At 46.9% G+C, this 26,206-nt stretch overlaps 1 protein-coding gene across 1 annotated transcript in view; it reads right to left on the reverse strand.

Annotated features, from left to right (window-relative positions):
• Positions 1–26,206, reverse strand: part of STAB2 (stabilin 2) — a 1,783,079-nt gene that overhangs the window by 9,117 nt on the left and 1,747,756 nt on the right. Inside the window, exons 67-68 of the mRNA XM_069629923.1 lie at positions 24,096–24,224; positions 23,318–23,434 (exon numbers count right to left, since the gene is read on the reverse strand). Coding sequence (XP_069486024.1) covers positions 23,318–23,434; positions 24,096–24,224 — 246 coding nt within the window. The remainder of the gene's footprint in view (positions 1–23,317; positions 23,435–24,095; positions 24,225–26,206) is intronic.

The following is a 26,206-nucleotide window of genomic DNA, read 5'->3' on the forward strand; positions in this document are numbered from 1 at the left end:
TGATGTGAAAAGCTTATTAGTATCAGCAATCGGGGACCAAGCAGACACAATCTGGGAAAGAGCAGGGTTCCCGGGAGTAACAATGAGCTGTGATCGACACAATGGATCACCATTCAACAATGTTCGAGCACAAATGTGGGATGCATTGCGGTGTGCATTTCCAGACGGTCCAGATTGACATGCAGTGATGCAGTGCACGATGGAAGAGAACGAGGATCCTGCACAATTCATTTTGCGAGTGCAAGACTTATGGAGAAGCGAAACTGGTACGGCATGGAATCAATCAACAGCTTTATTCTATTTTATCATTAAAAAGGGGTTGCCGAAAGAAGTGCATAAGGCCTTGGACAAAATTGCTGGGATCGAAGCCAAATGGTGGCCTGAAATTCAGAGCATAATTGTACACCACTGGAGGAGGATCAAAGAGAAGGAAAAGGAGGTCATGCCGACGAAGCAAAATTAGTACAGACGAAATTAGTGAAGGTCGTCGCCATTACTGCCAGTGTAACAGCAGACAGAGGAAACGAAGGAGAGGAAAACGCGGGAGGAAGACCCATTAGGATAGCAGCGCGGTGGGTTGGAGAGGACCAAGGACAGTGGAACAGCCATGCCAAGGATCACAGTGGCAGAACAGACAGGCCCAAGGAAGAGGTGGGTACCGCGGACAGAGGGGAGGATACGGAGGAATGGGAAACAGAGGGTATGGTGGGCAAGGACCAAGAGGAGGACAACAGGGGTCGTGTTGGAATTGTGGAAGATGGGGACATTATTCACGAGATTGTAGAATGTGACCATCAGGGTATTTTCAAGGGCAGCAGCAGCAGCCCATGAACAATGGACAGGGGTGGGGTTGCCCACACCCAGGTAGCCCTTGTGGAGCTCCAATGGGGAGGGGGGGGGGCAACAAGATCAGTACTGCTATGACCCCCAAATGCAACAAAGACAGCCAGCTCCACAACAGCAGCAACAGCAGCAGCCACAACAGCAAAACGCACTACAGTCCATGGCGAGTGTTAGGTAAGATTTCCACAGGGCTGGTAAATCTTCCTTGCCTGGTTCAACTCCAGAACTTTTTGCTTTTCTAGTGAGATATTTTCCATTAATACCTCAGTGAGTGGGAACCTTTTTCCACACTCACCTGTCTTTAACTCTTTTTATGGGTGTCATTTTTAAGACTCTCCATAGTGTCTTTTTAAAGTTATCATGTCTAACAACTTATTGGCAATAAGTGCCTGTTGTTGCTGGGTTGCCCTAGGGGCTCCCCCTTTAACTTTCTTGTGCTAACCTTGAGTGAACTACAGTTCCCAAGGGTAGAAAGGATCTTTGGATTCCTTTTACATTTTATTCTGTGAAACAAGCACATCCCACCTTATGTGGAGTGCTGGGGAGATACAATGTATCCCCTTTCACATTTAAACTGTAACAATTCTGTTAGTGACAATCTTACCTTTAATGGCTGGTGCCAGTGATACCTTTTACTAATTTGGTGCACCTTTACCGCGTGCTGTAATCACAGCTGCAGTAAAGGCACCTAAGGGTGCTCATTTTTACCAAAATGGCCCCTGTCTTCTTTTTCTGCCATTTCAGTGTTTCTTGTCGTTTCTTGTTCCTTCCCCTGACATCCAGGGCGGAAAAATCCTTTGTTTGAGTTTTGTCTTTGGCGGGAGTCCCCTGGACACCCCGCCCAGGCTCCAGTCAGTCTGTAAGCACAGGAAGTGGGGGAGGGGTCCCAAACTTCCCCCTCCTTTGTCTTAGGTCTTCCTTCAACTGGGCCAAATCCCAGTGGGGGGTTGGCTGTCCTGATTGGACAGCCAAACGCCCCTTTCTTGTAAAATGTAGAGAGAGAATGCAGAGGTTGGCTGTAGTTCCTGATAAACACTGGAAACCTGGAAGCTGAAGTCATGTCGACCACTAGAACAGAAAACCGAAGAGGATGACGAAGGAAAAGCGGCAGGAATTATTTCTAGCGACCGGAGAGCCTGCTGTGCAACCGGAGCCTGCTGCAGCCCTTCCTTCCAATCGGCCTGGGGTCTCCGAAAACGACGACCCGAACCGAGAGCCTGGTGAGACCCACTGGGCTCAAGAAGACCTGCATTTTGAGCCATCCCACGGGTTGCTGCGACCTTGCGTTCCTGCAATACCCCAATACCCTGGGACCTCCTGCCACTGTGTAGTGCACAGTCTTCCGAATTCCGAATCTTGCTGAAATAACGTGAACATCCTGGTGGATCTCCAGAGACACGAATCGAGTCCAAAAAGTCCCCTCACAAGAGTGCTGGACCTTTTAAACGACGAGAATTCCACCGCGATTTTCTGTCTTCTGCTGTGCTCCTTGAAAAGGCGCCAAACCCGCAGAACCGCATTCAGCCATGAGGGAACCCTTGCCTAGAGCCTTCTTCATCGATCCCTGCTGCAAAGTCCCTTCTGAAACGGTTCAGTCTCCAGGACAAGGAATCCACTGACCGGGCATTTGGCTGCAGTCCCTGAAGTTCTCCTGCTGCAATCTCTTCTTCATTGCTGAGGTACTGTGTTGGCTTGGGTATATACTTACCTTCAGCCTATTGGGATTTCTGTGTAGTCCTGGGGTGTTTTCTGTGATTGGGAGGTCCCTCATCCAGTGCACTCAGTCCCACTGCTAGAATCCTGCTGGGGTGTCTTCTGTGAAGCCCCTGGACTCTCTTCTAACCCTAGAAGTAAAGTACTCACTTGTTTGCCAGTTTTCCTAAGGAACTCTGACTTTTGCGACTAAAGAACTTATTCTAACACTGCCTGTTGGTCACTAGTCCTAGTGACCCCCCTTCTGCCACTGAGAACACTCATACTCCAAGAATAAGAGAAAGACTGAAGGGATTGGGACTTCTGCCTAGAAAATAAATCAAGTGTTTTACTTACTTGTAAAGAGTTGGTGGGTAACTGTAATTCTAAGAGTGAACAGTTACAAAAGTTCTTACTGATCTTGAATGTGTGATGCACTCTTCTTAAAAGCATGGTTAACATATTTTCTTCCTTAGCCACTGTTTTGCCAATCTAAAAGAAAGTAGATGTAAATGTGTTTTACTCTCCTGTGATTACTTTTGTAAAGAGGCACAACCTAATGTGTTGGTTTCACCAGATTATTCCTGTAGGGTAATTGTATGAGTGTCCTCCAACTGTTGGTATCACCAGGTTAGTCCTGTTAGGACAACTGAATGAGTGTCCCCCAACTGGGTCTTGCTTCCCCTGACTTGCTGCTAGTCTGTCCTTAAGTCTACATTAGGTTGTTGTCTACCTAGAATAACTGAAGTGTGACATTGGGTTTTACTTTCCCCTTCATTGTGAAGTTAAAGTAAGTGGGTTTTACTTACCTTGTGTTAGCTGTGTGCCATCCAAAACAAGTTACCAGAGTTATTGCTTACCTCAATCTGGGGTCCCCTGATTTCCAAAGCATCTGTATTTGTATATTACATCCTTAGGTTTTACTCACCTGGTATAACTATGTGTTATGACAAAAGTGGTTATAGGTTTGTCCTGCATCTAAAATAAGTGTTTAAAAATTCACCAAAAAGTATATTGTCCAGTTGACTGTTTATGTGATTTGTTCCAAGAGTCACTGTACAACTGGAAGGGCCTACTGCCCTTGTATTACCAAACGTAATCTGAAAGTAACCACTGGTCTTTTACTCCCAAAGAATAGGCTTGGCCTATACTAAATGTGTATAACAAGGTTTTGACTTCCCTAGAACTACTGTTAGGTGTTCTAAATAAGGTCTATACTTGGGTCTGTGTACTTTCAAGTATAGTGTTGTGTTATATTGTGATTTCATCTAATGTTTCAGTATTTACTTAACCCCTAGATTTATCTGGGCCTACTTGTATTTAAATAAATCCTTTATTTTTATAATACATAGTGTTTCAGTGTTTCTTTGGATCATTTGTATTACAATTTTCACTTGTACTGTATCTACTGCCCTCTCTCCCTCCTAAAATAAGCCTGGCTGCTCTGCCTACGCTACCATATACTCAGGTGGTACAGTCTTATACTAAGAGTGGAGTCTTGTACTGCCTCAGTTGAATGGTTTTACTAGGCCCTTAACTGGACTTCAGAAAAACTGTCCTAACAGCGAGCCAAAACCCAGTAGGGAACATAAACAATAACCCTTTTTGCAGCGGCCGCAAACGGTGCCCCTGCACCATTCCGTGGCGCAACGGTCGTAGGTGACAACGTTTTTTCAGTGCCAGGTCAGCAAAGATACCAAGACTAGGACAGCCCACAGGGAGTACTTGCGTGTCCAGTCCTATCCACCACACAAAGTGCAAACGAGGAACCACTAGTGGCGGCAGAGATAGGAAACGAGCAGTTTATCTTTATGGTAGACTCTGGAGCAGAAAAATCATTTCTAACAGAAGGGCGATTTCAGCTCTCGGGAAGAAATTTGGAGACGCAGGGGTTCCCTGGGGCTATTTCAAAAGTTCCTTACACAAAAGATCTTGATGTAACAGTAGGGGGAAAAACAGTGCGCACACCCTTATTGTATTACGAAGACGCGCCAATCAATTTGAAGGGACGAGACTTGCTCAGTAAGTTAAACATGACTATAGCCTTTACTGAAAGAGGAATAGTGTGCTCGGCGCCAGGGGTATGCCCAGTATGAGCACTCTTGATAATAAGCACGATTGCAAAGGAAATCGCAGTAAGAGGGATCCCCATTGACATGGACATGTTCGTCTATGGAATACAGGTATTAGCCTGACTAGTGCCTGCAATAACACAAAAAGAGTGGAGAATACCATCAGACTTCATATTCCTCCCAATCACACCAACAGATGTAGTGCCAGGTACAATTATGTCTATAGACATTGAGACAGTTCAAGTTTCCAACAAACGCATTCTGGTCATAGGCCTGGACACGCAGGGACGCGAGTGGAGAAGTATGCTATGCATAGAGCCAAACATAATGCTAAAAGATATTACTGATGAAGAATTCTTTACTGACTACGAAGGTGATGGAGAAATAATAATGGAAATAAGCATACCATGTGACATTATGATCCAATACAGAGAAATACACAACCCACTCATGGCTAACATAAAGGCCCCACTGACAATATTTGAGGAAGACATGGCCAGGGTAGCACCTGAAATTTGAACTACTGGACCACACGATGTAGGATTGTTGCATGAGGTGACTCCCATAAAGATAAAACTGAAACCAGGTGCCCTCCCACCCAGAGTGAAACAATACCCCATATCCAAAGAAGCAGAGGAAGGTATTAGAGAAACAGCGAATGCACTCCTAAGCCAAGGTATCTTAGTGCCATCAACTTCCCCATGCAACACAGCGATTTTTCCGATTAAAAAAGCGAAAGGAGGGGCGTGGAGAATGGTCCAGGACCTCCGCCCACTCAATGACGTCATCCAAAAAGAGTTCCCATTAGTGCCTAACACGGCATCAATATTGTGTAGTATACCAAAAGAGGCAACTTGCTTCACTGTCATTGATCTAAAAATGCCTTTTTCTCTGTGCCACTCGCACCAGAGTCGCAGTACCTTACAGCCTTTACATTAGGAAACAACAGATATGAACATTCCAGACTCCCACAGGGGTATTGCGAGAGCCCAAGCATTTTTAACAGAGTACTACGAGAAGACATTGGCAACATAGATGTAGGGAGCACCATTATACAGTACGTAGACAATTTACTCGTCTGCAGCAAAACAGAAGAAGAGTGTAGAGAAGACTCGATAACACTGATTAACGTATTGGCTGCCAAGGGATACAAGGTGGACAAAGGAAAGTTACAATACTGCCTTGCAGAGGTTGTATATCTTGGCCAGCAAATATCTAAAGATGGAAAAAGAATGCTACCAGACAGAGCTGCTGCCATTCGACACATTATCATACCAAAAACAGTGAAGGACATGCAGAAATGTCTTGGCATATGTAACTATTGCCGAGCATGGATCCTCGATTACGCAGCATACACACGACCAATGCTACAAGCACTGAAAGAAGCACAAAAGAACAGAGCCCCAACAAAATGGATACAGGAGACAATTGCCCAATTCTCTCGATTAAAAGACCTTATTTCAGATGCCCCAGTCCTTGCAAATCCAGATTATGAAAGGGAATTTTTCCTGTTTTCACACAGCAATGGAACATTAGTATTGACACAAAAGACATTGCTAGGCCACAAACCATTAGCGTACTACAGTGGAATATTAGACCCGGGAATGCAGGGACATTTTGCTTGCGAACAGGCCCTCACTGCAGCGGCCTTCGCCATTGAGAAAAGCGCCACGATCGTAATGGGATGTTCAGTGACGCTATATACGGAACACTCATTATTTGCTATCTTGCAAAGATCAAAATCTACTCTCACAACACAGAGAGCCTCTGCTTATGAAATAATAATATCAGGTCCAAATGTACATGTGGTCAGATGCAAGACAGTGAACCCAGCCACATTCATTACAGAGCCATGCACAACTGAGGATTTACAGGAACACGATTGTAGCACATATGAGGGAGAGGGCGATGACATTCCCAAAGCAAGAGAAATGCCCTTACAGAAGGAGAAATGTATTTCAAAGACGGGTCAGCATCCCTAAACTCAGAGACAGGAGAAAAACATGTGGGGATGGCAGTAGTGGGCATGGAAGAAGACGCATACAAAGTGATTGTTCAAAAGCGCCTCCCCTCACACTACTCTGCACAAGCAGCCGAACTGACCGCACTAATCAGCGCGTTACACACAGCCAAAGATTGTGCCGTGACAATATATTCAGACTCGGCTTACGTCACCTCCACAGTTCACTCAGGGCTATCACGTTGGCGAAGGAGAGGGTTCAGAAGAGCAGACGGGTCCCCCGTACAACATGCCAGGTTGCTAAATGAACTAATAGAAGCTCTAGCAGAGCCATCGGTAGTAGCGGTGGTTAAATGCCAAGCCCATACCAATAACACAGACGCCATCTCATTGGGGAACGCGGCAGCCCACGCAGCAGCGAAGGAAGCCTCGTATTGTAATAAGACACCAACATCAGAATACATTGTAAAAACAACCACAGCAGAACAACCAGCAGAAGCCTACAGTAACACGCCCATAGCACAATTGATAGAACTCCAGAGAAGGGCCCCACCAGAAGAGCAGGAGTTGTGGGGCAAACGAGGATGTAAACAATCAGCCACAGATCTCATTTGGAGACAGGAAACGACAGGCAAGGAAGTGATGCCTGTAGAATTATTAGAAGTACCATTCCAACAAATGCATTTCCCAGCTCACGTAGCAAAACAACACTTGCCTCAGATATTCAAGAGGATTGGTTTGTTCCTAATCTGCACGAATACTTGTCTAAATTTGTGATTGAATGTACTAAATGCCAAACTTACAATTCAGGGATGACATTACGAACTCTGCGTGGCACTTTACCACGCCCTACAGGTCCATTTAGAGAATTACATATCGACTACGCCGATATGGGAGAAAGAAGTAATAGAGCGAGATACTTGATTGTGGTAGTATGCCCTTTTTCACGGTGGGTGGAAGCGGGCCCCTGTCCCCATCCTGATGCAAAATGTGCTGCCAAGTTCCTTGTGCAAGAAGTATTCTTGCGGTGGGGAATCTGTGACGTGATCCGTTCAGACAACGGCACGCACTTTGTGAATGACCTCTTCAAGGAAGTAACCTCCCTTCTGGGGGTGAAACATAAACTATGTTCGATTTATCATCCAATGGCCAATGGAGTTGTGGAGAGGATCAACGGGCTGCTCAAAAGCAATTTATCGAAATTATGCAGCACGTTGAAAAAACATTGGGTATATTGTCTGCCCCTAGCACTGTTCCAACTCAGAAATCAACCATGCAAGGATCACCATTTAAGCCCGCACTAAATTGTGACTGGGAGAAGAATGCACACGATGCTCTCTCCTGTTAGGAGGGCGTCTGATGGGCACAGGGCTGCCACAGTGCTGGGAGAAGAGTTTAAGGAATACTTAGCACAGCTAACGCGTGCAGTACGCAGCATAGCAAAATAAATTGTTCTGCCATTTACTGAGGATGTAGCAACAGACACCTCCATGCCAACAGCAGAAAGCCTGGAGGGGCCTTTAATGCCAGGGGAACATATTTATGTCAGAAGTTTTGTAAGAAGGTGGAATTCACCAAGATTTCATGGACCATACACCGTGGTGTACAGCACCCCAACTGCAGTTAAAGTAAAGGGGTTAAAATACTGGGTGCATCTCTCAGATGTGAGAAGGGCGCACAGTGTCGCACTTCCCAAAATGAAACCGACTGTGTGGATGCCATAGCTAACACAGTCTGACATGATGAAAACTGCAACTTAGACAGGGCAAGTATAGTGGAAAAGCAAAAGGTTTTTACATATTTGTCTCTCTCTCTCTCTCTCTCTCTCTCTCTCTCTCTCTCTCTCTCTCTCTCTCTCTCTCTATCTCTCTCTCTCTCTTTCTTTCTTTTCTTCTCATATAAACTGTGTTGTCTTTTCTATTTTTCTTCATTATTTTTAAGATCAAATGAAAAGAAATTGTTAAATGCCTAACTGAGTAAAGAAATGAAAAAGAATGAACAATTGCAAATATGTTTCTTTTCATGATGACTTAACGAATTTGTCTCGCCCACATAGGTTCAACATGAGCCAATGCGATGAAACGGCTGAGCAGGCTGAGATGTTAGATAGAAATAAGGATGCCACTAGGGCCAGTGGAATGCATTATAAAATATGCTGCCATACTATTTGCAATAATGTTTTATTTTATTTGGTATAACGTTGTTTTATTTGTGGCAAATGAAATGAACAAAGGGGAGAGCGGAACTGATATGACAAAACCAGGGTCTAAACTAATATGGACTGAAGCAACAACTATTTTGAAGGACACTTATAAAATTGAATCGAATAGTATAAATATAACGTCACCCTTTGAACAATTGCATGTAAACAAAACTGCTATTCCATTGTTGAGTAATACTATGGCCAAGGAAATAGAGCTTGGATGGAATGTAAATGACGATTACTATTTGTTGACTAACTCCAGAAATACAAGCATACACACACACACGGCACTAGAAACCACTACTGAAGACACACATGTCACCATGAACAACATAGATGATGCCTGGTCCAGAATATTCCCACTGCAATATCAACGAGTTGGTACTCAATTAAAAAACAGAAGGAGGAGAAAAAGGGGGGCGGGAAAAAACAGATACAATATTTATCATAACCTGGGGTTAGATGAAATAGAGGACCCCCGACACCCTGACCAATCAAATAAATGGTATTCAGACATGAGCGCCGCAGCAAAGCAAGCAAGTAATGAAAGTTGCTACGTGTGCTCATTTATTCCTCATGCAACTGGAACCCCAAAAATGTTAATCCCACAGGAAGTACCCTTGTCTGAGGCCCAATGTTTGATTCATCTGATGCTGTGCAGAATAAAAAAGACATTTCAAGCACACACAGTCACTTTGGAAAAATTGGAAAACTAACAAACTTACACCAGCAGACGACCAGGAGTAATCTGCCTCCAAGAGCCATTTTTCATCATAAAAGGGACAAGGTATGCAGACGACAAGTGGCATGATGAAACGATTAAATGCAAAGCTGAGGGGCTTTGAGGGCTGCCAGACGAAACATACGAGTGGGCAAAAGAGACGTGCATCCCCATCTGGTCACAGCATATCACCAAGCTGACATGGGTCACACCCCTGGAGAAGACCCATAAAGATTCAAAGAGAAATACCGCACAAACTTTGCTTCCATGGAGAAGGGAAGGTGAATATGGGAACCGTGCAGCAGTGCAATAAGACTTTAATAATGCCAGATGTGAAAAAAAGGCACTGCTGCATTAATGGACATATACTGGATCTGTGGCAAACAAGCCTACCTGCATCTCCCAGCATCCTGGAGGGCCACTTGTGCCCTAGCCACACTTCACTCAGCATTAATGGTGATACCAAAGAGTCCCGTTCAGTTTACAGCAAGGCCTTCGGCTGACAGTTCGACAGCAGGCCAATCGGCTGACACATCGGCAGCAGGGCAATCGGCTGAACCATCGACAGCGCCCGATGAGACAATCACTGAACCCCCAGCATACGAACTATTGTTAGAAGAAACTTTGAAAACCAAGTTGTCACGCAGCAAACGATCCAATTATATTTCATCCAAATCGTCAGAACTCCTTGCTGAAATCCCACAGCAGTATAAGCTTTTCTCATCTGCGGAAACATTATTTGCATCATTTCTAGCACCAGGCGTTCAAGCCAGCACAAATGCGAAATGGCTGCAGATAACATGCTGGGATCTCATCCAGCTGGCTAACGACACTGAAGAAGGATTCAACATCATAAAAATAGAGCTCCATGCACTGCGCCTGATGATGATGCAAAACAGATATGTCTTAGATCTTATCACGGCGATGGACGGTGGTGTTTGCAAAAAAATTGGGGGGCGTGTTGCACGTTCGTACCAACTTCCGATGCTGATAACAGGACACTGTCACAAGTGATAACAGCAGTGCATAATTTAGGAGAAAGAATGAGAGCAGAAGGTGGAGCAGATAACGACACGTGGTTCGACAATCTGTTCAGCTGGATAACATCATGGGTGAACATAGCAGCGAAGATACTCATTCCCATTATTGTCTTTCTTCTCCTAATATTCTGTGTGTGCCAATTGAGACTAAGATGCTGTGAAAATAATATGCCTGATTCAGCGATGATGATGTTAACAGTGGGCCGACAGACAACGGTGGCTACCATGATAGATGCCCAAGTACAAACTGGAGAATACACCACACCGCAGTATAGGATGACTGCCGTCTATAGACAGTATGGGGACGTGGTCGATAATCTACATTACACTACCATTAGAGAACCAAAGAACTTGCTGTGGTATAATGAGGTTTGGGTATATTTAGATGGGGATGGTGGGATATACTTAATGGTCACCCCAGAAGAATACGCAAGAAGAGGTAACAGCTTAAGAAGTGTGTGTAAAGCATGGATGCCAATAAAGGGTACACCTGCTTGGGATGAGGCTGTGGCTGAAGCTGAGCGCTACCGAAGGGAGAACGGAAAGAACAAGATAAGTAGTTTGTTACTTTGGATGTAACGAAAGGGGGGAATGTATGGGAGTGAGGGGTCCCCAGGCCCCCTTGCGTCGTACACGCCTCAGTACAAGGCTTGGACCACGTGCCTCCGGTAGTGGGATTGCCCCTTGCCCTTATGTAAAGTTAACCACTGTTGACTGCTGCATAGATGGGACTACTGAGAAGGACACGGGGCATCCATCTTTTTGTGCCCCATTTCGACTCCATCTTGGGTAAACAGGCCTCACTGCGATAGTACAGCAATGCTCAGCTCCCCTTTCACCGCAGCAGCCAAGGACAGAGACACACACACAAGGTGCGCAGGCAGCTGGCTGACCCCCACCCCTGCACTCCCCCTGCGAAGGAAAGCTCTGGACTTCCATTTCTCACGCTGAAGCAGGAGAAAGTTGCAACAATCAATATGCTATAGTTTTCTTCCTCTGAGATAACTGCTCGCCTGAGAACCAGCATGTGAACCAGGATGAGCTAAGCACTTCCTGCTCGAATCATCCCCATAAACGTGCCAGCCACCCACCCCCATTAAGAACAATTTATTGCCATCTTGACCCTGCGCTCCCTGTAAGGTATTTTCTTTCAAGTGCCAGACCCTCGCCTGTGCTGCAAAACCCACCCAACACACTCACTACTAACCTTAAGCAATAATGACTACAATATATGTTTTTACTAATAGGTCTGAAACTTAGGATTCTTTTACATGCACAATAAGGTCAAGGCCCTTAATTACAAGCCACGAATGACCCAATTGTACTGACAATAATCATTGTGTGTGACTTATGTAGAAATATGAAAAGTAGCATAAAATGTTTTAGATAATTTGTTATTTAGTGTTTTTCGAATGCAACATATTAGCTTAGGTAGTTACCACAGTGACCGGACCCTGACCTGCGTGGAGCACAAGATATTTGACGTCCGTCATCTCGTCAGCCACTCAGCCAACCAGAAGGAAGAGATGCCACCCACACCTACAGCACCACATCGCCTGGCCAATCGGGTCCATTTAGCATTTTTTGTGAGAGCTACTTTAATTAATATATATACAAGCACTGATGTAAATGTTGGTGGGAGTTTTTTGGGTTATTTCCTAGCTGGAGAAATAAACCATCCTTTGAACTCTTGCAGCCGAGTCTCGGTGCCTTCTTCCCCGAAAGGGGTTGCTTATTTTATTTTCTCTCACACGTAGTAAGCCGGGGAAGGGCACCTACATTAATGATTCTTCATGTTAATGCTTAGAAAATATGATTAATTCATTACATTTTTAGAAAATGTGATTGATCCATTTTATTCGGGTATTATGTATAATTGTTCTAATTCTTGTAACAATTGTCACGTGGAAAGTCGTTGGTTTAAAACACACGTAAATAATTAATAAATGAATAAAATATAATGGGAAGCCTGAATATGGTTACAGGAGAAGCTATGCCAGTTCTGGTTGACAGAACTTGAGGATCAGAGGAGTGGGCCTATGAGTTGCTGAGAAGGGCCATATGAGGGAGATCTGGGGTAGTTGGCCATCCTCCTATCTCACCACACTGTGCTACTCCACACACAGGACGTTGGGACCTACCACAGCTGCTCCCTAGGTCCCTCAATCCCTGCACCTAAAATTTGGAGGCACCCACAGAGGTGTAGAGCGCCTTGAAGTGTAGAAGACACAGATCCCAAAGGAGGATTAGAGACCAGTGACGAGTAAGAACAAAGTAGAGGAGAAAGAAAGGGGAGGTCTAGCAGAGAATAATATCCATTGGCCATGGCACATTCTAAGGCTGCGGGGAAACCATTTCTTTACTTTTAGTTGCCCTGCAATTTTAGTTAGACTTCGTCGGAGACATCCTGACATGACACACTGCAGCTGTACTTTAAGCCCTACCTGTTTATTATTTTCGCCAGCACTGTTATGGTTCCCTAATAAACCACCATTAACTTGAGTTTGCAGTGATTGTTTGGCTATTGATCCCAGTCCCCTACATGGCCCCTGCTAGCAGACAGAGCCCCTCACTCACTCACCTGCCTTGCTGATGCTATGGACACTAAAAAGGAATTTTTCAAGGCCAGGAATTGGAAGTTGCAGCTGTGCATCGGCTCAAAAGGTGGAGCCCATCAGTTGTGGGAGAACTAAATTCATGTTCCTGTGAGCCTGAATGCATGCGCTAATGGATAGCGGGGAACCAATCCCTTTAGAAATGGCATCAAATTAAGGATCTCAAAGAAAGAATGCTCTTTGGGCACCTGAGTAAAGATAGACAGTGTGGGCAGGTATTGCAAAACTGTTGTGGCGAGAAGATTCACCACTGGGTTACCCCATAGAGAGAAGACCTTTTCCAGGACTTCCTGACACACTTCCCAGACTGTGGTCTGCCTGCTCAGAGCATCCGCCAAACCGTTCTCCGTCCCCACCAGATGAACTGCTGAGACCGAGATTCTGTTCTCTAGCAACCAAAACCACAGTAGCATTGTACAAAGGGGACGGAAGTGCACGCCACCCTGTTTGTTCAGGTAGTGCTTGGCCACTGTGTTGTCTGTTAGAATGAGGACATACTTCCCCTTGAGAGATGGGGGTGAAAGCCTTCAGGACTGGTCTGATGGCTCGCAACTCTAGTCTGTTGATATGCCACTTAGCTTCTGTTGTGGAACAAAGGCCACTCACCTGCAAGTCCTCGCAGTGAGCGTCCCAACCCTTCAGGGATGCATGCATAAACACCCACGTCAATGGCCAATGGGGTTCCCCCGCAATAAGGTTGCTGCGGTTCTTCCACCAGCCTTGAACGAGGACCACTTTTTTGGACACATGGGGAGGGCCGATGAGGGCTCCCAGATACTGAGTCCATGGATCCCGTAAGAGCCTCTGGAGGGATCTCATGTGCAGCCTGACCTCTGGCCTCTGGCACTAGAAAAATACAGGAGGCCACAAGACCTAAGAGGCGGAGGAAGGAAGCCGCTGGTAAAGTGGCGTGGTTCCGGAACAAATGTACCATCTGCTCTATGCTTTTGGCTCTCTCTTCGGGTGGGAAAGCCTTCCCTATCCGAGTGTCTAGGACTGCTCAGATGAACTGGAGCCTTTAGACTGGTGTCACTTGGGACTTCAAGTTCAGGGAGAAGCCCAGCTTGTACAGTAGCAGACGGATGTCCTCCAGATGAGACAAAACCTGCACTGCTGACCTCCCCCGGATCAGCCAGTCTTCCAGGTAAGGACATACGTGGACCCTAGATCTCCTGAGGTGAGCCGTGAATACAGCCAGAAGCTTGGTGAAGACCCTCGGAGCGGAGGTCAATCAAAAGGGTAGCACTTTGAACTGATAATGCTTGTACCCTATGAGGAACCGTAGGAACTTCCTGTGCTTTTGATGAATCAGCACATGGAAATAGTTGTCCTGTGGGTCTATCGACACCAGCCAGTCCTGAAGTTCGAGAGCGTGGATAATCTCTCTCAACGTCACCATCCTGACCTTGTCTTTCCTCAGGAACTTCTTGAAGGCCCTCAGGTCCAGAATGGGATAGAGACCTCCTCCCTTCTTGGGCACAAGACAATACTGGGAATACCAGCCTGACTCTCTCTGTTTAGGAGGTACCTCTTCTACAGGACCCTTTCACAACGAGGCTCTCAGTTCTTCCTGGAGCTCCTGTCCTGGTTGGATTGTGGGAGGTGGGGGTCTGTCCAGTGGCTTTCTCAAGAAGGGCCGACGACCCCACTGAATTGTCTGCAGGACCCAGGCATCGGAAGGTAATCTCCTGCCACTGGGGCCAATGCCCTGCCAACAGTCCACCAGCCGGTAAGTCTTGAGAGGGGAATTCAAAGTGGCTTAGAGGGAGTGGCCACCCCCGCCATCTGTTGGCCTCTTGAAGTGCCTCAGCCCCTTACGGGATGCGAGAAACGCCTCTGCCCCTGTGTGGCTTGCAGGAGCTGCACCTTTCTGCCATAGGGTACATAAAGCCTATAGGCTCTATCTCTTGAGGCAAAGCTGAAAGCAGGTTTGGCCGGTTGAGCAGCTAAGCCCAGTGACTTAGCAGCAATCTTAGACTCTTTGAATTGTTCTAAAGAGTCATCCGCCTTTTGTCCAAAGAGCATATCTCCCTCAACAGGCATACCCAGCATGCGATTTTGAACATCTGGGGAGAAACCAGAGGTTTTCAAATAGGATTACCTCCTCAAAACTACTGCCGACCCCATTGAGCGGTTAATGCAGTCAGCAACGTCCAGGGCTGTCGGTAATGACTGCTTGGCTACCTCCTTCCCATCCTCCACCAGCTGTACAAACCCGTCCCGCATAGCACCTTCAGGGACGTATTCTGCTGCATGCGCCACAGCTTTCCACTAACCATAAGAATATTTTGCAAACCTGCAAGCTATGCTTGTGGCCTTGAGTGCCATGCTGCCAGAAGTTAAAATATTCTTGGCCAAAGTGTCTAACTTTTTTCCCTCGCTATCCGGGGGGAGATTTGACACGGTTGCTGCGGTTCTGGTGGATATCATCGCAGCTTGCACCACAAGCCCACCCTTCTGGGGAAGGGTGTGTAGAGAGGAAAGAAGGATCCCCTCTTGCCGGCCTGTACTTCCCAGTGAAATTGGGCTTCATGGTGGGAGACGTGGAAGGGTGTTGCCATAAGGAGGCTAAGCGATCAGCTACGGCCTGATTGAAAGGCATGTTATGGTCAACTGCCAGACCCTCATCTAAGATGTCTGTCAGGTCGTACCCCTGAAGGTGTGTGGTGGATGACTTAAGCCCAAGGGTGTCTACAGCCCTCTCAACCAATGCCATATACTTAACATTAGCATGATTGTAGGGTTGGCTTTGCTGCATGTCAAGGTCTGGAGAAATGTCTAGACCACTGGCATCCTGGAGTCCTTGGGCCAGTGCCAATAGTTTAGCCTGATCGTCAAAATAATCGACACCGCTGGATCACGTGAAAATGGGGTCGACGTCATTGTGGTCATTGGGTTGGTCGACGCCGAATATCGACCGCATAGAATTGAAAAACCCTGACCTCGATAGCAGCTGAAAAGAACTGTCGACGTTGAGGGTTTGTCCCCCAATGGAATAGTCTTGGCCGCCGATGTATCAGGCTTTAGTGCCGGCAGTGCGACTTTCAAGGCTGACAGCATAGTTATCAGCACTGACTACTCTAACAGACAAAGGTCGCAGTGAGAGACAGCCTTTCGCCAGCTTTCCGAAGGTGAATTTCCTGCCTTTTTTGGTGTCAAGCCCAAAGGATTTGTCGACGTTGATTCGTGGGGTCGGGGCTACCAAACGCCGCTTTTGCTGCCAACGCTTGGTGGCTGGGGGACCGGGAGGGGACCGCACCGGCAGCCGCCTGTTGTTTAACCATGTTAAGCATTTCTTTTTTAAAACTCTCCCATTCTTTGTGAGTGGTGGGTCCCTTCGAAGGCTTACCTTGTTCCGAAGAGGAGCTCGACTTGCGCCGATGCTGGTGGCATTGCTTCTTCTTCCGTGAGGAAGACGAAGAGGAATGCCCCCTGTAGTGGGACTTTTTCTTTGTTTTCTTTCGATGTCTGTCCTCACCCTTCTTGGGGGTGGGTTCCTCAGTCTCGGCCTCAGAAGACCGGACGAGAGAGACCGCGCCAGAGATTTCGAGGGCGGTCGGCCCAGAGCCAGTTTCCCGGCTCTCTCACGCAGGGACTTTGGTTGCATCTTGACGCATGACGTGAGTCGAACCCAAACCCTGTAGATAGACATTGTGGGCGTTCGGTCACCGATATTTTGGCCTTGCAATCAGTGCACCGTTTAAAGCCTGAGACCCGGTGAGTGGACATTGTGTCGAGGTTCTACAAAAACAAACAATTTCGTGAGAAAAAACATCAAGTAAACTCAAGTTGTGTTCCCGATGCAGCGTGCAAGCACGTGGAAAAAACGAACTGAAGCATGGTGCGTAGTGACGTGATATATAGAAAACGACTGAAGTCACTTCCGGAGCTGACAATCAAGCACAGAGCAAGGAGGATCGATGATCAATGACCGAGCCGAGGTCCACAATGCCCCCTGTCTAAAAGTTTCTGAGCAGCAGAGCTGGATGATGGATCTCTATCAAGATGGGGAGAAAAGCAATACATTGAAAGAAAAATCTGAAATATATCTGCTACTACCGTAAGGATAGGGAGTTCAAGCCCTTTATTGGGGGGCTGTGATAGATTCTTATTGGACTCGGTCCAGATGTTTGTGGAATCATTGGCAGAAGACCGAAAGGAAGACCTTTCAGAGCTAGTAAAAGAATGAGGTATAACCTCTGACAATATCCTCGGCACATCAAAACATGTGGCAGACTTGTCAGCAAATAACTAACAACTAGTGCCATGGACCATTAAACAGAAAATCTGCTTGGGTCAGGTTGGCTTCTCTGAAGCCCGATTGTCAGCAAAATATTTTATCCTTACCTTTCTTGGCCAATGCCCTTTTCGGTTCCCATGCATACAGAAAAGTTGCAAAAATAATTAATGATGCTGAGACCGTGAAGTCAACTGGCCAAGACCAGAAAAAAAGAATGACAACCTGTTTTTCACGCCTCATGAAGAAAATTACTATTCCGAAAAGATTTCCTTTGTTTCAAGGAATTTCCCCATCAGGTGTCTCAGCAGCAATAGCAAAAAAGACAGAGAAGAGGTGGAGGAGGGAAACAAACAGCTGAGGCAGGAATTATATGACTTCCTCAAGCTTCACTGCCTGCAGAGCATTCATGGGGGATACCCAGGATGTTACACATGAGTAATGCAAGTGTACACTGGCTGCCTCAGGCATTCAGGGGGGATACCCAGGATGTTACACGTGAGTAATGCAAGTGTACACTGGCTGCCTCAGGCATTCAGGGGGGATACCCAGGATGTTACACATGAGTAATGCAAGTGTACACTGGCTGCCTCAGGCATCTATGAGGGATACCCAGGATATTACACATGAGTAATGCAAGTGTACACTGGCTCCCTCAGGCATTCAGGGGGGATACCCAGGATGTTACACATGCGTAATGCAAGTGTACACTGGCTGCCTCAGGCATTCAGGGGGGATACCCAGGATATTACACATGAGTAATGCAAGTGTACACTGGCTGCCTCCGGCATTCAGGGGGGATACCCAGGATATTAAACATGCGTAATGCAAGTGTACGCTGGCTGCCTCAGGCATCTATGAGGGATACCCAGGATATTACACATGAGTAATGCAAGTGTACACTGGATGCCTCAGGCATTCAGGGGGGATACCCAGGATGTTACACGTGAGTAATGCAAGTGTACACTGGCTGCCTCAGGCATTCAGGGGGGATACCCAGGATATTACACATGAGTAATGCAAGTGTACACTGGCTGCCTCAGGCATTCAGGGGGGATACCCAGGATGTTACACGTGAGTAATGCAAGTGTACACTGGCTGCCTCAGGCATTCAGGGGGGATACCCAGGATATTACACATGCGTAATGCAAGTGTACGCTGGCTGCCTCAGGCATCTATGAGGGATACCCAGGATATTACACATGAGTAATGCAAGTGTGCGCTGGCTGCCGCAAGCATTCAGGGGGGATAACCAGGATGTTACACATGCGTAATGCAAGTGTACACTGGCTGCCTCAGGCATTCAGGGGGGATACCCATGATGTTACACATGCGTAATGCAAGTGTACACTGGCTGCCTCAGGCATCTATGAGGGATACCCAGGATATTACACATGAGTAATGCAAGTGTGCGCTGGCTGCCTCAGGCATTCAGGGGGGATACCCAGGATGTTACACGTGAGTAATGCAAGTGTACACTGGCTGCCTCAGGCATCTATGAGGGATACCCAGGATATTACACATGAGTAATGCAAGTGTGCGCTGGCTGCCTCAAGCATTCAGGGGGGATACCCAGGATGTTACACATGAGTAATGCAAGTGTACGCTGGCTCCATCAGGCATTCAGGGGGGATACCCAGGATATTACACATGAGTAATGCAAGTGTACGCTTGCTGCCTCAGGCATCTATGAGGGGTACCCAGGATATTACACATGAGTAATGCAAGTGTACACTGGCTGCCTCAGGCATTCAGGGGGGATACCCAGGATATTAAACATGAGTAATGCAAGTGTACACTGGCTGCCTCAAGCATTCAGGGGGGATACCAGGATATTACACATGAGTAATGCAAGTGTAAACTGGCTGCCTCAGGCATTCAGGGGGGATACCCAGGATATTACACATGACTAATGCAAGTGTACACTGGCTGCCTCAGGCATCTATGAGGGATACCCAGGATATTACACATGAGTAATGCAAGTGTGCGCTGGCTGCCTCAGGCATTCAGGGGGGATACCCAGGATGTTACACATGAGTAATGCAAGTGTACGCTGGCTGCCTCAGGCATCTATGAGGTATACCCAGGATATTACACATGAGTAATGCAAGTGTACACTGGCTGCCTCAGGCATTCAGGGGGGATAACCAGGATATTACACATGAGTAATGCAAGTGTACACTGGCTGCCTCAGGCATCTATGAGGGATACCCAGGATATTACACATGAGTAATGCAAGTGTACGCTGGCTGCCTCAGACATTCAGGGGGGATACCCAGGATATTACACATGAGTAATGCAAGTGTACACTGGCTGCCTCAGGCATTTATGAGGGATACCCAGGATATTACACATGAGTAATGCAAGTGTACGCTGGCTGCCTCAGACATTCAGGGGGGATACCCAGGATATTACACATGAGTAATGCAAGTGTACGCTGGCTGCCTCAGACATTCAGGGGGGATACCCAGAATGTTACACATGAGTAATGCAAGTGTACACTGGCTGCCTCAGGCATTCAGGGGGGATACCCAGGATGTTACACGTGAGTAATGCAAGTGTACACTGGCTGCCTCAGGCATCTATGAGGGATACCCAGGATATTACACATGAGTAATGCAAGTGTGCGCTGGCTGCCTCAGGCATTCAGGAGGGATACCCAGGATATTACACATGAGTAATGCAAGTGTACGCTGGCTGCCTCAGGCATCTATGAGGGGTACCCAGGATATTACACATGAGTAATGCAAGTGTGCACTGGCTGCCTCAGGCATTCAGGGGGGATACCCAGGATATTACACATGAGTACTGCAAGTGTACACTGGCTGCCTCAGGCCTTCGGGGGGGATACCAGGATATTACACATGAGTAATGCAAGTGTAAACTGGCTGCCTCAGGCATTCAGGGGGGATACCCAGGATATTACACATGAGTAATGCAAGTGTACACTGGCTGCCTCAGGCATCTATGAGGGATACCCAGGATATTACACATGAGTAATGCAAGTGTGCACTGGCTGCCTCAGGCATCTATGAGGTATACCCAGGATATTACACATGAGTAATGCAAGTGTACACTGGCTGCCTCAGGCATTCAGGGGGGATACCCAGGATATTACACATGAGTAATGCAAGTGTGCGCTGGCTGCCTCAGGCATTCAGGGGGGATACCCAGGATGTTACACATGAGTAATGCAAGTGTACGCTGGCTCCCTCAGGCATTCAGGGGGGATACCCAGGATATTACACATGAGTAATGCAAGTGTATGCTGGCTCTCTCAGGCATTCAGGGGGAATACCCAGGATATTACACATGAGTAATGCAAGTGTACACTGGCTGCCTCAGGCATCTATGAGGGATACCCAGGATATTACACATGAGTAATGCAAGTGTACACTGGCTGCCTCAGGCATATATGAGGGATACCCAGGATATTACACATGAGTAATGCAAGTGTACACTGGCTCCCTCAGGCATTCAGGGGGGATACCCAGGATGTTACACATGAGTAAGGCAAGTGTACGCTGGCTCCCTCAGGCATCTATGAGGGATACCCAGGATATTACACATGAGTAATGCAAGTGTACGCTGGCTCCCTCAGGCATCTATGAGGGATACCCAGGATGTTACACATGAGTAATGCAAGTGTACGCTGGCTCCCTCAGGCATTCAGGGGGGATACCCAGGATGTTACACATGAGTAATGCAAGTGTACGCTGGCTCCCTCAGGCATTCAGGGGGGATACCCAGGATATTACACATGTGTAATGCAAGTGTACGTTGGCTGCCTCAGGCATCTATGAGGGATACCCAGGATATTACACATGAGTAATGCAAGTGTACACTGGCTCCCTCAGGCATTCAGGGGGGATACCCAGGATGTTACACATGAGTAATGCAAGTGTACGCTGGCTCCCTCAGGCATCTATGAGGGATACCCAGGATATTACACATGAGTAATGCAAGTGTACGCTGGCTCCCTCAGGCATCTATGAGGGATACCCAGGATGTTACACATGAGTAATGCAAGTGTACGCTGGCTCCCTCAGGCATTCAGGGGGGATACCCAGGATGTTACACATGAGTAATGCAAGTGTACGCTGGCTCCCTCAGGCATTCAGGGGAGATACCCAGGATATTACACATGTGTAATGCAAGTGTACGTTGGCTGCCTCAGGCATCTATGAGGGATACCCAGGATATTACACATGAGTAATGCAAGTGTACGCTGGCTCCCTCAGGCATTCGGGGGGGATACCCAGGATGTTACACATGAGTAATGCAAGTGTACGCTGGCTGCCTCAGGCATCTATGAGGGATACCCAGGAAATTACACATGAGTAATGCAAGTGTACGCTGGCTCCCTCAGGCATTCAGGGGGGATACCCAGGATGTTACACATGAGTAATGCAAGTGTACGCTGGCTCCCTCAGGCATTCAGGGCGGATACCCAGGGTGTTACACATGAGTAATGCAAGTGTACGCTGGCTCCCTCAGGCATTCAGGGGGGATACCCAGGATATTACACATGAGTAATGCAAGTGTACGCTGGCTCCCTCAGGCATTCAGGGGGGATACCCAGGATATTACACATGAGTAATGCAAGTGTACGCTGGCTGCCTCAGGCATCTATGAGGGATACCCAGGATATTACACATGAGTAATGCAAGTGTACGCTGGCTCCCTCAGGCATTCAGGGGGGATACCCAGGATATTACACATGAGTAATGCAAGTATACGCTGGCTGCCTCAGGCATCTATGAGGTATACCCAGGATATTGCACATGAGTAATGCAAGTGTACGCTGGCTGCCTCAGACATTCAGGGGGGATACCCAGGATATTACACATGAGTAATGCAAGTGTACACTGGCTGCCTCAGGCATTTATGAGGGATACCCAGGATATTACACATGAGTAATGCAAGTGTACACTGGCTCCCTCAGGCATTCAGGGGGGATACCCAGGATATTACACGAGTAATGCAAGTGTACGCTAGCTCCCTCACTCAAGCATCCACGATTCCCTTGCCACTGCATCATCTTTTGTATCTTAATGTGTTACTGTGATTTTATTTTGATGTAATTAATGCCCTAATTTATTTACTTCAAATTGTGGACGAAAGGGATTGTTCCCATCCAAAGAATGAAAACTGAAACCAAATGTAATACAAATGCCATTAATGCTGGCATGTCTTCTACAACTCTCCAAACATCACTCTCTGGAGAGTTAAAATGTGGGAGTCTGTGTTGTTGTGTCCCCTTCCACCCTCATCTACCCATCCTGTGGACCTAGAAGCATTTCACAATCTATCAACCGGACAGAAAGCAGATCCAGACTCTTTCACTGTTCAAACGACCCCCCCCCCCCAAATGACACAACAGAGGGAGAGCAAGGGGATTCAAACTTCACTGTTGTACAGGTAGAAATGTAGTCACTGGACCTGTCTGCTTCTTTTTACATATTCGTAGGAGCCTGAAAGGAGGACATGATGCAGTTAACACATGGGCCATAAAATGGAAAGCACATCTTTCCTGGCATTGTTCTGCCCTATCTTTATAACCTGCAATGCTGGATTCGATGCACCACCTTTCATGGAACAGCTTCCATGCGTGTCATTGGAACTCAGAGGGCACTCACTGAGTGCTCATGGTGAGGCTGTCATCTTGGTGAGGCTGTTACAAACAATTCAGGGCCATAGATGACCCTAGTAAGGGCTGATCTGTGCTCTATTATTCTCAGTGAACTTTCTGTCGACCTTACAGGCAGAAATAGCAGGTGATGGGGATGTGATTGACTGGGGGCGAGTGAGCAGCAAAAGGTTGTCCTTGAGCTAAATGTCTAGGTTTGTGATCTTCACTGATGGTGTAGGAAGCAGGGATAGACAAGGGTGAAAAGCACTGAAATAAAGGGGATGATTGCATATTAAACTCACCGAAAAAGCATCGTAGGATGGTCCTGGAGGTGAAGCTGTGGAAGTGGTAGAACTTTCATACATTGGGTTTGAAAGGGAAGGCTTGTCCAATGCTGACACACTTATGTTCTCATTTGACTGCAAAAGAAAGAACAGTAAAGATTACAAAAGCACGCTAAACCACTCATCTGTAGACGTGGGGTAACGTAACCATGGCATGGTTTGCATCACACATGATGTTGACAGGTTGGTTCATCTGTTTCCTGTTGAGGAACAAGTCTGATGAATACTGAGATCACCCCAGATCTGAACATCACGGCTACAACGTAAATCCTAAACATGGCTCTTGGCCATCCAGGCACAAACTATAATAATCTCCCCCTCAGCCCTTTTTATCGCCTAGTCAGGTAGTCAGAAACCGACCATCTATCCCCAAAGACAAACTAACCCTGGACCAACAAAAGTTCACCCTAGTAATGTCTTGCAACTTCCAAATGATAACCCGGGAGTCGGACCTTCTATTCATTCTGGACATTGATGGAATGTCCATTCGACACGTTCTCCAGGAACTGCTTAGAGCGCACCAACTCTATGTGCACCAATATTCCCCCCAAATCCCTAACACGCTTACAAAGAATCATTCCAAACTCTGCCATGATATTTGGACCCCATTCCAATGTTTGCTAAACACTTCTGCCTCTGTGGGGAATTCCACTGTTCATGTCACGGTCGATTCCAAAACTCTCTTGAGTTATACAGAAACAGCTATCTGAACAAAGCTGGATGCACATTTTCGTACCTTAAACTTCTGGAATCCAATATGACCTTTGTTGAATTTATAGAAGGAATATCCAGCAAATGCGATGAGGCCGAACACGGCAAGAATAATGAAGAATATTCCGGCTCCAACTCCAGGATGCACGGCAGCCTGTTCAAAAGAAAAGAGAATGTTACAGTCTGACAACACAGTACATTCCTGATCCCATCGCCTGCACAGTGGGACCTGCTTCTTCCAAGTGTGGTTAATTGCAGGTAAATCGCTTTTGAAATGTTCATGCAAACAGTGTGTCTCATGACATGCCAGGTCCTGCTGGTCTCTACTTTGCAGAACACTCAGGCACCTGGTGGTGGTGCGGAGGCCCTCTGACTTTCAGATTTTTTGTTTTCCTTAACGTGTTTCTCCATTAGGAAGCTGGTTTCCTCCCATTACAGGATGGAAGAGAGAACTGGTAGGACTTGAGGATCTGGGTAGTGTTGAATGCTAGCATGCATTCTATTCCATCTACAGATGCTCCTCAGTGCAGGTCCCTTGCCAGCACCCTCTGCGATGCCAGGCATCCACTGTGGGCATCCTGCCTAAAAAAGTCAAATAACAAGGAAACTATACGGGACATTATCCAGAGTTGGAGGTGCGGGAGCAGCGAACTTTGGACCTATGCCATTTTTGGAACACAAAATTGATACTTCTGCCCCCTGCACCAGTCTGACAATGTAGCAAAACCTGACTTTGCATTGTGCTGACCACATTCTCTCAAGGCACTGGCAGAGGGTAGTTTCTTCAGCCTCCAGAGACTGGCGGTGTACATATACCACACATGAGCAGAGTCCGGAACAGTTTTTAAACAGCCCCTCAAAGGTCTGCAAGCAACAAACAGACCAGGTCCTCCTAGGGATGCTTATTCTCTAAGCAGAGAGTAGCGGCTCTGCTTCCACTTGAGGATTATCCTGCGTTGTCTTAAGAACACTGATCCCCCACAGCATTTTGTATCTCCAGGCTATGGAGAAAGCGCATTGCAGGAACAGGACACTAAGCATTGGAAAGAAGAACAAATGCCTTACCCCTGGTAATGTTCTTTCTACTGGATGTTCCCCCCCACAGATTCCTCATCTTAGATATATGTTCTACTGCTCTGCAGCTGTCAGAAGCTTTTTTCCCAGCAGGGGGCGTTGCGCACGCCAGCGTCAATGGCCTTCAAGTTGTCATCTCTGGGACAGGACGTGACTTCACTGCTGGTAGAAATAGAGTGCTCGGTGGCCTGTGATCTCAACTTTCATTCGTTCCCATTGCACAGCCACGTTTGGAATTTGGACACAGATGTTTGTTAGTGTTAAAGGAGAGACATAGTATAATTTACATTAGGGAGCTCCTAAACCCCGGAGTAGGCTGGGAGGGCGATGAGGAATCTGTGGGAGGAACATCCATCAGAAAGAACATTACCAGGGGTAAGTAATTTGCTCTTCTAGTGGATTGTGTCCTCGCATGGATTCCTCTTAGATAGACTCCCATAGCAGTAAGGCCGTTAGGAAGGAGAGAAGGAGCCAACTCCATGGCGATTATGCCACCACTTGTCGGAGGACAGCCCTGCTGAAACGAGACTCATTTGTGGATACTGTGTCCAGGCAGTAGTGTTTTGCAAATGTGTGTATAGAGGACCACGTCACAACCAGATATCCTTTACAGGCACCCCTCTTTGGAGAGCAGTGGTAGCTGCCACACCTCTATGGAATGTGCCCTGAAGCCTACAGGCATGTCCTTACCCGCTCTGGTGTAGCATTCAGAAACACAAAGCCCTGTCTACCTAGCGATGGTTTGCTTTGTTATTCCCTTTACCCGTTTATGGACCGGTATACCCAATGAATAGCTGATCTTCCAGCCTGTATTGTCCTGTACTGGTGATGTAGAAACTCAGGGCCCTCTTGGGGTTGAGCCTATGCAGACTTTCTTCCTCCTTGGATAGATGAGGAGGCGCCTAGAAGGCTGGCAAAAAAATGGTCTGCAACAGGTGGAACTCTGATACGACCTTGGAAGGAACGAAGGGCGCAATCTAAGAGTCACCTTGTCGCTGGAAAATACAGTAAAAGGTAGCCTACGACACAGGGCCTGAAATTCGCGTACTCTCCAGGAGCAGG

Source organism: Ambystoma mexicanum, chromosome 12, assembly GCF_040938575.1.
Source record: "Ambystoma mexicanum isolate Mex_15411 chromosome 12, UKY_AmexF1_1, whole genome shotgun sequence".
NCBI lineage: Eukaryota > Metazoa > Chordata > Amphibia > Caudata > Ambystomatidae > Ambystoma > Ambystoma mexicanum.